The 13,717-nt window shown below is 37.8% G+C and overlaps 2 protein-coding genes across 2 annotated transcripts; one reads left to right on the forward strand and one right to left on the reverse strand.

The window, feature by feature from the left end:
* Window positions 1-1,345: 1,345 nt before the first annotated feature.
* On the reverse strand, window positions 1,346-1,897 carry LOC114048351 (interferon tau-2-like). Its single transcript, XM_027869233.1, has one exon. It carries the CDS (start codon window positions 1,895-1,897, stop codon window positions 1,346-1,348), a length of 552 nt encoding a protein of 183 aa, XP_027725034.1.
* Window positions 1,898-10,250: 8,353 nt separating this feature from the next.
* On the forward strand, window positions 10,251-10,802 carry LOC114048353 (interferon tau-2-like). The gene has a single exon (XM_027869234.1). The coding sequence runs from the start codon at window positions 10,251-10,253 to the stop codon at window positions 10,800-10,802; it is 552 nt and encodes a 183-aa protein (XP_027725035.1).
* The last annotated feature ends 2,915 nt before the right edge of the window (window positions 10,803-13,717 follow it).

Raw genomic sequence — 13,717 nt, forward strand, 5'->3', positions numbered from 1 at the left:
TATCACCTTTCACCTAAACTATCATAAAAGCCTTCCAACTGGTCTCCTTGCCATGTGTTCTTCCCATCCTCCATCCTACTACATTCTTCCAAAGGTTGTCAAAATAATTTTCCTAGTACATGCACCTGACCACATCACATGCACAGTATTGGTGTGCTGTAGTTCATGGGGTTTTCTCAACAAAGATCCTGGAGTGGTTTGCCATTTCCTCCTCTAGTGGATTAAGTCAAACAGAGGTTAAGCAACCTCCCCAGGGTCACACAGCTAGTAAGTGTCTAAAGCCAACTTTGAACTCAGGTTTTCCCAACTCCAGGGTCACCACTCTATCTACTGAGTCACCTACCTGCCTCCCTTAACGTCCTTTACAAGTCGACTATGACCTCTTTTTTTCCTGATCTCTCATGCCTTTATGTATGCATGAAGGCTATGTAGCCACATCTGAAGCACATTTTCCTCTTGTTTTTATATGTTGAATTCTTCTCTTCCTTCAAAAACCAAGTTCAGGTATCTTCTCCATAAAGTCTCCCTTATCATCTTTTATCAGAACATATTGTCTGGATTTTTCCTTTTTCTCTCCCCCAAACTACCTTCCAGTGTGTATTTCAACCTTACATTAGATTGTAAGCTCTCTGAAGGCATGAATTGTGTCATTTTTCCTCTATGCATTCCTAGGACTTACACGGTGCTCTGCTCCATAAACATTTGTTGAATTAAATTGTTGTGTTGAATCTGCTCTCTATTCCTTAGAGAAGTGGTGTCGGACTTACAAGTGGAAGGCAATGGCAAAACTCCTGACTGTGGATCAACCAAATGAAAATGTAATTGAAAAATATTTAACAAAACAAATAAAATATAATACAATGCAGATGATACAAATTTGTGGTTTTCTAAGTCAATTTGTGGCCTACAGGAATTTTTTTCTATCTGAGATTGATACTACTGCTTTAGGGTTTGGTGTTTGCAAATTTGCATGCAAATTTATTTTTCTTTTCATAAGAAAAATTTTCAACTTAGTCCAAAAATTCTTTTTAAAAAAACCACATTTAATTAAACAAATAAACAGTAGGCTGAATATACAAATTTGAAAAGTAAAAGTTTTATAAATAATAAATATTATAAATATTATGGTTAAAAATACAATAAATATATAAATATGGATTTCAAAATATTCAGGTTCTTCAGCTAATAAGTATAGATTATATTTCTCTGTATTCTAACCCCTTTTCAGCATACAACTTGATGGCTTACATTATTTAAAAATATTCCATTAGTTCAGATTTTTGCATTTGATAACAGAATAATTGGGAAATGAGATAAAGTGTTCTGAGGGTCCATTTCTTCTTCTTTAGTTCCTGAGATTTCTTGTGAGCTTGTTCATGAACAGAAAGACCCTCCTGATCTCTACTCTCATGATTTCCCAGGCACAGCGGCTATATTCTTTACCTTGCAGGTACTGGCTTATTCCTTGGAAGTAGCTCTTCAGGACCAGCCTGGGGTTCTCACTTCCCAAGGAAGGCTCTTCCCATTCTATACCCTGCCCAAGACAGCTCTCTAGCTGTTCCAGCTGCTGATCCAGTCCACTGAGCAGTTGTATGAGCTGGGTCTGATTCCACGCTGCAGGAGTGGCATTCAGGCTGAAGATGGTGAAGATCTGCTGGAGCATCTCATGAACAATGACTGTGACATTTTCCCTCTGGAGCTGGCTGCCTTCCATGGCTTCCTTTGGGAAGTTGAAGTTGGTCCTGTCCTTCCAACATGGCCCCAAGGAAAATGTGCTCATTTGGTTCAGGAATGAGAAATCTTCCTTCAGGCCCTGAGTCAGGTCACAGCCCATGGAGCAGAGGGTGCTGGAGCAGAGCAGCACCAGGGCAACTGGCAAAAAGGTCCAGGAGGTCATGGTGATGCTGAGGATGGTTTGGGTTTGACTGAGCTGGGAGACCAGTGAACCTTTGTCTCAACTTCTTGGGTTATCTGTCTTCTAGGCCACATTCCCTTATATAGTGCTGATTGTAATTTTCTTTACTTAAGTGGGATTTTCTTGCACTTTCTATTTTCTTTTACTCAGTTCCCAAATTGGCCTAAGAAGATGTCATTAAAAATCCATCCTTGCATATATCTGTAGAAGTGCAACTAAGCTTATTCTTAAAGAGTTATTCAGATTAAACTCTTTCTGATGAGGTACCCTCCCCCAACACCTATTACTTTGTATTACACTTCTCATGAGTGGCCATAGTCTATTAATCTTCTCCCTCAAATGCCTCTTGAATCTGTCCTTCTCCACTGTCACCATTTACATTCAGTCTCTCATTATCTCCTATCTTCCTTTGAGTTCCACAGCACTTATCTTCTCAGTTATTTTTCTCCAATTTCTTTATCCTTTTCAATATAACTTACTGCATCATCTTCTATCCCTTGGTGGGTGTACCTGAGTGCTCTGTCCTGGACTATCTTTTATTCTGTCTTTGCATTCTGTCCCTTGGAGATCTTATAGTTCTCATGGGTTCAAATTGCCTCTCTAAGTAGATGGCTTCCAAATCAGGTATTGCCCAGTACCTGCTGAATGTTACCTTCTGTATAATCTAGAGGCATTTAAATTAAGATGCTACCAGTGGAACTTACTATTTGTCCCCCTCTTCCATTCTCATCTTCACCAACATTTCTATTTCCTATTTCTATTTTTCATAGTCAATTGTTAACAAGCATTTATTAGGCATCTACTATGTTGTCAGACACTGTTCTAAATGCTGGGGATTAAATACAGGAAAGAAAGACAGTCCTTACCCTGAAGGAACTTACAATCCATCCATCTATTAGAAGTCATATAAAAAGTATCAAGCTAGTTTAGAACTGTAGTTATTTTGGAGATTAGAGCAAGTGTGACATTCCAATAAAACCCTTTTGGAGGAATGACTTGTACTTTCTAAGACTGAATCCACTTTCCCCTGGACTCTATCTGTACTAGTGGGAGAGTGTCATGGACTTTTGAAGGGATGTTTTATACCAATTATTCTTACTGTACCACTTTATTAAAAGCTTCTCTCTTAAAACTAAGTCTATTTGGCTAAATGATTCTCAGATGATAGTCACAGTGCAAAGCACACATATAGGGGTTCATGAACTATATATATATATATAGACCTAAATAGAACTCTCTCTCTCTCTCTCTCTCTCTCCATATATATATATATGTATATATATACATATATACATATATATACATACATATATATGTATATATATACATGTATACATATATATATATACATATATATATATACACATATAAATAGACCACTGGAGTTGGAGCCAAATAGTCCTGGGTTCAAATCCTTCTGCAGACTCTGGGCAAGTCATTTAATCTCTGTGCCTCAGTTTCCTCATTTCTAAAACAAGGGGGTTGAATTCAATGATCCGAAGACCAGTCCAATTCTAAATATATGATTCTGTGACTATGTAAACTTATTCTTTACACTTTATTTTGTCCATAAGCCTAACCACAGCAGCCTCTTTCAACAATCTTACCAATGGGGTGAATATGAGAAGACTGATTAAATGTGTTTTTTGTGCCCTCTGCTGGCCTCAGTGCAGTACTTGCTCGTATTTCTCATTTCTCTGAATTTATGACCATCTCTTCTCTGTCCCATTATTGAATTAGGCTTTTGGTGTGACTTTTTTTTTCATTTCTTTTTCTCCCATTTCTACATTGTTTGGCTATAATCTCTCATGTCTTGAGCCTGGAGGAGAGGCTCACCTCACATCCCCCACCTTGTAACATAGTTTTGTTTTTGAACCAAACAACCTCTTTTCTCTCTATTGGGTTTTCACTGCTACCACATTCCCTGGTTTTCACAAGATCCCCTATCCCTTATCTCCTGTAGCCTTTTAGGGAGAACCCATATCCTCTATTTTCCCAAAGCAGTCTAATGCCAACTCTGGCTTTTTAAAAAGGAAATTTATTGTAAAACACTACAAGGAAAACATGCAACAATCATAACACATTTGATTAGCACTTTATTTTTACAAAACATTTGCCATGCAACAATATTGAAAGCTAAGGAATACAAATATTAATGAACCCATTTAGCAGATGAGCAGGCTGGTGAAGTGAATTATTCGGGGTCACATAGCTGTAAAGTGTCAGATCAATTCCCAGTCCTGTGGTCTTCTCACTATAACACACTGACTTTTAGAGTCGGCAAAAGGAGTTCAAAAATTTATAAGTGATAATGTTCTTAAAACTTCGATTTTGGTCCTAACTGCAAAATATAGGTATAGGCCTAATGCTTTTTATCTTGCTTTTCCCTCCTGCTCAACTTCCTTCTGTTTGCTTTTATTCTGATATTTGAAAAGTTCTGGCTTCTACTATGGATTAGCTTTCTAAGCTGCTCCTACTCAGCTTTCTGGAACCTGCTTTTCCAGCTCTCAACTCTTGATGGCATAGGTAGGGATTTTCTTCCTACAGGTCTTCATTGCCATCATTCTCAGACAACTTCTTTATCTTCACTAGCCGTGACCAGATCAGGAGCTCCAAGACATGTTACTTAACTGGGATTTTCTTTTTGGTGGTAGGGATGGGGGAGAGCCTTGAACATAGACACCTATGATCCAAGGTAGAGTATGGTAAGTGCATAGGGCACCCAGAGTAGCATGAGAGATTCAGGAATATTGGTGTCAGGGATGGTGGTTGTGCTCATGTAGGCTTTCTGCACAGGTCTGTCTAGATGTGGCTCATAGGGAGGGAGGAAGAGATATCTCTAAAGTCTTCTCCTTCCACCCCTCTACAATGGAGACTTTGTTTCCTGCCAGGAGGAAAGCAGAAGATTGGGGCCAGAGGGTGTTTACTCTCTTCATAAAGGGAGTACCAAATTAGAATTATATCTGCCTGCCCTCCTAAATATTGTTAGTCTAAGGGAGATAATTTCTAGGTTCAGGCTGAGCCCCTGATTGCTACCCCTCAATGGGAAAGATTGCTTCAGGCTATATATCCAAGGTTTGACTCCCTTCCCACCAAATGCCAATTACACAAAGATGGCATATGACAAATAAACTCATTTATTCAAACTGAGAGCAAACAGAAATCAGATAAACACTTAAGACTACGTGTCAGACAATATACTGAGGGAATGAAGTCTTCCAAAGGCAGTGAGAAATCTCAGCTCAACCAAAAGAGTCCCAGCTCTTACCCAAGGGGAAATTCCTCCAAAGTAATAAGCTGGGGATAATAAGCCAGGGATAGGGACATGATCTAGGTGGCAGCTCCTCTATATTAGTTTCTTTCCAGGGTCTTCCTCTTCCTTTGAAGACCTGAAGAAATTCTGGAGCTTTGTGTCTTCATTCTGGAAGCTGGGATCTCTTTTCTTCTAAGCTCTCACCAACTGTTTCCCTAATAAGGAGGTGGAGCACTAAGTAATCCATCTCTACCCATGAGGAGAGACTTATGCAAATGGACTATGAGCCATAACTTAAATAGAAATTGCTTCTCCTTTTGGTTACTGGGGAAGGCTTCATTGAAAGAGGTCACAATGTGTACTTTATATACATTACCTTATTTCATCCTCAAAACAGTCCTAGAGAAATAATTTTCTCCATTTTAAGATAAGGAAACTGAGGCTCAGAGAGGTTACGTGATTTGAAAACATGAACTTTATTTTTGAGTGTTGACTACAAGGGCACATTATTTTCCCCTCCCATAAGCAATAGATTGCTCAGACTAATATGTGAACTTCATTAGAGAGTATATCCAAAAGAGAGATACAGGTTACATCCAAAAGGGAAGAAAGCTCAAAATCTTGGTTGCAGAAGTGAATAATGGAATGGAGGGAGCTGCTTCCATTAAAGTCCCAAAGGCACAGAAATGACATTTTATGGTGCATTTGTTTATCTTGCTTTGCAGGGTTTGCCATGACTCTAAGCAAATAGACTACCATTTTTTAAAAAGTAAAGCTAATAGCCCAATATCTCTCAGAGAGAACTGAGAAAAGAAATTCTATGTAGAACTAGACAAGATCTTTCAAACTAAATGAACACAGATGAGTCACTTCAATGTAGAAATGAACAAGCGCAAAATCTATAGCAGAAAATGTAGTCGAGGCTCAGGAAATTACAGAAGCTAAAGTCTGTAGACTATTTAGCTCAGAAGCCTCACGTGTGCACATCGTGAATGCTTTTGATTCAATTCAACAAACATATTTAAAGGGTCGGTTATTCTCAGTGTGATGTGCTGAGGACAAAAAGACCGATGCAGCACAGCGCCTTGCTTATCAAGTAATTTACAACCTAATTAGAAGAAGCCATTTTAATACAAGGGCAAAGTTCAAGTTGAATGCAGAAATCCAGGTAACTTGATATAAGAAACTTGAGGAGGTAAAGGAAGGATTCATGAGAAGATGCATCTCAAAGGAAGGGAGCAACTACAACAGTGAAGATGAAAGAGGGAGAGAATAAGAAAGATATTCGTTGAAGATATAGCCTGTGGCATAAGGAAAGAAGTGGGAAAAAGATGTAATAGAAGAAAAATTAAGGACAGAGTCCAATTTTGGCAAGAACATAAAGTATATGGAAAGAACTATAAGGTAAGGCTGAATGCATAGGCTGAATAAGGACTATAGGGAGCCTTGCTGGTGCCATGAATGTATACTTTGTTTGGTAAATAATAATCCACATTTAGGAAGTTCTTTAAAGTTCACAAACAAACTTCCTGATAGCATTTGCAAACTTCAAAGCACTATATAAATATATTATTATTGTTGTATTATTATTTACTTTGTGAGGTAGGAAGTATAAATATTATTTAGGTCCATTTTAATAGAAGAAGAAATGGAGGCTATGAGAGCTTAAGTAATTTGTTTTCATTATAACTAATAATTGTCTAAAGTGGGATTTGGACTCATACCTTCTATCTACCTTCCATCTACCAAATCTACCATTCTATACGATATCCCACAGTGACTCTCATATAATAGCTTACAGTAAACAGTTGTATGCTGGTAAATGCTAACAACCAACTCTCCAAAAAACACACAACATACTTTTAAGTTTCGTCTGCATTCACCACATATTTTCCATCCCTTTCTTAAGTCTAGGCAATCAACAAAGCAATAAAACAAGCCCTGATCTGTAGTGTTTGCCTATTTCTAAAGAGTATGTACCTATACTGAAAATTTATGAAAATGAGCTGGTAAAAGCAGACTCCAGAATATCCTGGTTTGTGAAGCCCTTTATAAACATTATTTAATAGAATTCTCAACTCTGTGACAGGGCGAGACAGGTCACACAGTTAGCAAGTTCAAGAGGTGGGATTTAAACCTGGATTTCTCTTATCTCTTTTCTCTCTTCTAAGTCATTTCCCCATGGTTGACAATGGAGAACCACTGGGAATGTTTCAGTGAGAGTGTCATGATTATAGCAACATGAGATTACTCAATCGGTTTTCTGGAGGAGGAGCTGGACAGAGGATAACCTGGAGTCAAGAAGAACAGTTAGGAGATAATTAAAATAGCCCTAGCAAGAAGAGATCGGGACCTGAATAGGATGGTTGTTGTGGAAGTTGAGACAAACTAAATGCAAGGCACATTGCAGAGGCTGACACAACAGAGCTGGGCAATGCACTTTCTGTAGAGGGAGAAAGGAATCACCAGTGACTCCACAATGAACCAGGGATGACACTGGTACCATTAACAAAAATAGAGCAATTTCTGTCCCTTCTTGAGGTTTTCAAATGAAGAAAGGTAATAGATTTAAAAGTATATGGAATTTATGCTTGGAATTTTTAAAGCATCAGAATTTTATTTTCTCTACATCAAAAATTCCTCAAGGGCAAAAGGGATATGAGAAAACAAAAGGAAACTGAACTCACATCAAATATATTGAAAACAGAAGTAGAGAAAGTAGTTTCCTCTCCAGTCAAGCGAAGTAAATTTAGCTGAGGTAAACCTAGTGCAGTGAACTCAGCAACTCAGGGTACCCAAAGAAACCAAAACTACAAGGCCATGATGTAAGGTCTGGTAAGCAAAAGAGCTGTATTTGGGGGCTAGATCAGATAGCTGAGGGGGATTCTGTGAAGTCTGAAGGGTACAGATAATTCATACACAGATGCACAATCACTAGCTAAGGAAATGCTAAGATAGGCTATTTGGGTGGGCACCCCACAACACCCATAGAACCCTAACAGTCTTAAGTTTTACTAAGTGTCAAAGGGACTCCACGGGACAGAGAGTCCCTGCTTTACTCTACCTCATGATGAGAGTAAGAACTGAGCTCAAAATTGGGTCCCTGGAAATAGAGTTTCATCAATCTGACATCATAGGAAACTTGTTTCTTATTTGGGGACCAGACATGAATCACAGAGTATGGGAATGTTGGAGTAAGGAGAGACTTTAGAAATAATTTCTGTTGAATCTTTGAATCCTTAAACTTAGGCATATTGTGATGTGTTGGTAGATTCGATTCAACAAGCTGGTGTAAATGTCTTTGTCTTTTTGCAATTCAGTTAAATTTTCTTTATGAATTTTGAGGCTCTACTGTATAGTGCATATGTTTTATTAGTTAATTTTTATGCTTCCATTAAATGTAGTGCCTTTGTTTTTCTCCAATGATAATGATAATTTTTTGCTTTGTCTGAAAACATTTGTCTTCTAGATGATTGTGGTCTTTCCCATTAACTGTACAATCTCATCTATGAGTCCATGCATGTGAGCACACACAGGCATATGCTCATACCATCCCAAAAGCCAGCTGTCCCCAGGAGCTCACATATCCCTTCTCATAGACCAGGATGTTGTATAGGGACATACCACATTCTCTCAGAAAAGGGGTCTCCCATTGCACCAACTATTCTCAGAATAAACCTATCAAAAGGTCACTATTGCAAACAGAATTTCCTTCCCTGTGGGAATACTATTAGGCGCTAGATGAGGCCAGGATTCCAATATGATCCAAGGCATAAGCACCCAGTTTAATTTGTACATACTAGGCAAATGCATGCAGGGTGGTGGTGAAAGATTGAAGAGTGAGCACTTTAAGGATTAGCAATGTCTGCTGTTCATTCTTAAGGATTTTACCTTGTCAGGTTACTTTCCTGTTTTGTCTTACGAATTCAGCTGTAATTGCTCTGTATTGAGTGCCTAATTCCTCTTGGAGGAGTTTTTCGGGAATAAAGAAAGTATCTAGTCCACACTGCTAATTGATCCTTTAACCTTAATTTAGTATTTTATGTTCTAATAGTTGGAGACAATACATGCTGAATACATACTGTTTTTTTTTTACTTTGATTAGTTCTTTTTTGTTTTCTTATACAAAATGATTGAAATGAAAATGTTTCACATGATTGCACATGTATAATCTATAACAGATTGGTTACTATCATGGAGAAGGGGAGAAAAAGAGGAAGGGAAGGAGGGTTAGAATTAGGAACTCAAAACTTAAAAAAACCCAGATGTTAAAAATTATTTTAGCATGTAATTAGGGAAAAAATAAAATATCATTTTTTAAAAAATTACATGTGTGTTCAGGGAAGCCATGGGGGAATAGATTAGCATACAAATTTGGAAAGAGTGAGGTGAGGTTATACACATGGCTAATGAGAAGATAGCAGAGCTGTGAAATCAAGTATGACTAGAGGAAGACTTAGATGTAGTGGATGATGTGAGAAAACCATTAATCAGGAGGGTTAGGCTACAGGGTGGGAATTAATGGGTATGGAAGGGTTAAATTGAGTAGAATATTATTTCTGGTCTGAGTTAGAGAACTGGTACTTAGGAGGCCACAGAGTGAAGTGAAGAAAGGAATGTCATTGAAATCAAAGGAAGACAAGAGTTAATGAAGGTCTACATGCAAATGGTGGCAATGGAGGTAGTAGGGAGAGGACATGAGTAAGAAATATTTCAGGGATACAGTTAATAGCATTTAGCAAATGACTATATGTGCCCAACAATAAAATGGCACACAAAAAAGAAGTAAAATAGGATGTCTCATTTCAAAGAGCTTAATCTGTAAACCCTCTTTATGGGTAAATTTGGTTGCAATTCTACAATATTTCAAAGATGAGGTTGCAATGACATCTTCTAAGATCAATATGGAAAGTAAATAAAAGAAAGTGAAAAAAGTGAAGGGAAATCCCACTTTAAGTAATGAAAATTACAATCAGCACTATATAAGGGAATGTGGCCTAGAAGACAGATAACGCAAGAAGCTGAGACAAAGGCTCACTGGTCTCCCAGCTCAGTCAAACCCAAACCATCCTCAACATCACAATGACCTCCTGGACCTTTTTGCCAGTTACCCTGGTGCTGCTCTGCTCTAGCACTCTCTGCTCCCTGCGCTGTGACCTGACTCAGGGCCTGAAGGAAGATTTCTCACTCCTGAACCAAATGAGCCCATTTTCCTTGGGGCCATGTTGGAAGGACAGGACCAACTTCAACTTCCCAATGGAAGCCATGGAAGGCAGCCAGCTCCAGAGGGAAATTGGCACAGTCATTGTTTATGAGATGCTCCAGCAGATCTTCACCATCTTCAGCCTGAATGCCACTCCTGCAGCATGGAATCAGACCCAGCTCATACAACTGCTCAGTGGACTGGATCAGCAGCTGGAACAGCTGGAGAGCTGTCTTGGGCAGGATGTGGAGTGGGAAGAGCCTTCCTTGGGAAGTGAGAACCCCAGGCTGGTCCTGAAGAGCTACTTCCAAGGAATAAGCCAGTACCTGCAAGGTAAAGAGTACAGCCACTGTGCCTGGGAGATCGTGAGAGTAGAGATCAGGAAGATCTTTCTGTTCATGAACAAACTCACAAGAAATCTCAGGGATTGAGGAAGAAAAAACAGACTTTCAGTTCTTCAAATAAATGGTTGCTTCCTAAAATTAAGCAGTCAGCCATTAGTAAGAATTCTTTCTATATCAATTGAAAATCATCTGTATTCCCTGAATGATTTTAAAACAATATAAGTTGCCATTCCTCTATTGGAATGGGCTTTGAATACAGAGAATCATCATCTATGTTTAATAACTGAACATTTTAAACTTTGTAGCCTTCTATTTATCTATTTATTTGTGTTCATTTTATTTATATTTATTCTTATGCTAATATTTATATTTATTGTTTATAGAAGGAACATTTTTGTAGTATTTATACTGAGCCTATTGTTAATTGTTATATTTCCAATATAAAATGCATTATTTTAAATAACTGTTTTACTAATAAAAGTATTTTTAATGAACCTCATGTGAAAAGGCTGATTTAATAATCCTTTAGATTTCAAAGAAGACTGATTGCAAGAGTGCAATTCAACAAGCTCCTACTAAAATACTTAAGTTTGAGGCACTGTGCTACTCCATGGATATATACAGTTGCAAAATTACATGGCCACTGTGCCCTCAGATGACTTACAGTCTAAAGGAGGGATACCACCAGTGTCCAAATACATGTGGCCAAAGGCAAGATATAACAGAGACAAGGCTGTAGAGCTATGAAATGATACGACAGTTCTGGAAAGGAAAATATAATTATGGAAATAGAGTGACTAAAATTTCCATATTCTTTCACTGAGAAATTCTATTAGTAAGTTTTTATCCTAAGGAAGTCATTGATAAGAAGAAAGTCTCCAGTTAAGCTAAAATATTTATAGGGCCACTTTTTGTGGTAGCAAATAGGAAATTAAGTAGATGGTCATTGACTGAGGAATGGCTAAACCAGAGCATTGGCTGTATTGCAGTGAGTGACATTCCCAAGTACTGCCTGAACTCTATTAAAAATGTAATTGGGAAATATTTAACAAAATTTTAAAAAATACAGTAGAACATGGATAGTGTTAATATGTGATTTTCTACATTAATATGTGACCTGCAGAGATCTTTAAATACAGAGTTAGATGGCACAATGGATAAAGGAGTCAGGAAGACCTTAAAATCTTGACACAGGCACTTACTAGGTAGCAGACCATGGGCAAGTCCTTTCAGTTCTTTGAACTTTATTTTCCTCACCTGTAAAATTGAGAAAATAATAACATCTACCTCACAGGGCTATTGTTGTGAGAATCAAATTAGATGACATATATAAAGTGTTATATAAATGGCAGCTATCATTATTATTATTATTTGTTATCATTATTATTAGATGACTCCCACATTGAGTGTTCCCATAGTGGAGAATTTAAAGGTTCAAATACACAAATATTAAAATAAACGAAAAAAGTGTAGATGAATAGTGAATAGGAAAGTAACTTAGGCATTTATAATCATGAATGAAAAGAAAAAAGATTGCAGGCAATAGTTGTGATGTATTATAAGAGAGGAGACAATCCCACATTTCACATGATTCATGAAAACACCCCTTTTAGGTCCTCACAGGTAGAGGAATTGACATTTCTCCATTTGATTGACTTTCAACTGTGCCATTTTCTGTTCAGGCACAATTCTTTTAACCTGTCAGCCCTATATTCTCATTCATGAATTAGGGAGAGGGAGCTGTCAAACATTCATTAAAGGATGTAGCATCATATCTTTTCACTGTGATCCACTGATAGAAACTTGCCCCATGTCTATTCTCACTCTTTTCTGGCCTTTTTAGGTAGGATTTTGGTAAGATGAGAAAAGAAGCAGAGGAAGGAAAAAGAATAATGTTTACTGCTCTTTAACATTAAGGGTTTCTCTTATCTCATTTGACCTTAGAGACCTTGGTGTAATGGAATCACTGGACAGGGTACCAAGAGACCTGAGTACTAGTGTTGGCTTTATCACTAATTAGATGGCTCAAGGAAACTTACCTGGCCCCTCTTTGCTTTAGCTTCCTCATCTTCAGACTGAGAGGATTAGATCTGGCAAATTCCAAAGTCTCTTCCATCTAGAAAGTTTTTGATATCTGAATTTGATAGATGTATTTTCTGAGGATGTTTGCTTCACTGCAATCATTACATACATCCCACATATCTTTTCTCTGGAGCCCACATTTTCACCTGGAGCTTTCCTCTGCAACTAGAGAAAAGTCATAGTTTTTCTCATAGTTTCTTCAATGCCCATCAAAGACAATAATGGAAGGTAACACTTTGATTTACTGTCAAGTGATTACATTTTTTGTAATCAGCACCTGGTCTTTTCACTTGCTCATAATGGGACAAAGTTGGGCTTCTGTCCTTGCAACTATTTCTGTCCCTTCTTGTGGTTGCTCACATAATGAAAATGTGATTAACTATTGATAACTTCAAAGTAATTAATTCTTTTACTGAAAATCTTTTCTTCTATAACCAATAACCTGCAAGAGTTATTTGTATTTATTGTAAAAAAAATCTTCATTTTCCAAGTAATTTTGTCATTCTCTCAAATAATAAATCCATAATTAGGTCAATCTGGTCCAGTAACAAATATGATCAATGTTGAGTTGACATTAGTTCTACAATATATGATACATGCTGTATGATTGCTCTGCCTAGTACTCTGTTTCTATCTCTCTTTCTATTTGTTGCTGTTGTTCCAACTCATCATGTCCAACTCTTCATGACCCTATTTAGGGTTTTCTTTGCAAAGATACTGGAGTGGTTTGATATTTCCTTCTCCAGCTCGTTTGACAGAGGAGAAAACTGAGTCAGACAGGATTGTTCAGTCACACAGCTAGAAAGTGTTTGAGGCCAGACCTGAACTGAGGAAGATGAGTCTTCCTGACTCTAGGCACCACCTAGCTGCACGCTCTCTCTCTCTCTCTCTCTCTCTCTCTCTCTCTCTCTCTCTCTCTC

Source organism: Vombatus ursinus, unplaced genomic scaffold, assembly GCF_900497805.2.
Source record: "Vombatus ursinus unplaced genomic scaffold, bare-nosed wombat genome assembly UNPS02014792.1, whole genome shotgun sequence".
NCBI classification, from domain to species: Eukaryota; Metazoa; Chordata; class Mammalia; order Diprotodontia; family Vombatidae; genus Vombatus; species Vombatus ursinus.

Excerpts from the sequence above, each read along its gene's own strand:
- LOC114048353 (XM_027869234.1), top strand. The coding sequence starts at position 10,251 with ATGACCTCCTGGACCTTTTTGCCAGTTACCCTGGTGCTGCTCTGCTCT.
- LOC114048351 (XM_027869233.1), bottom strand. The coding sequence starts at position 1,897 with ATGACCTCCTGGACCTTTTTGCCAGTTGCCCTGGTGCTGCTCTGCTCC.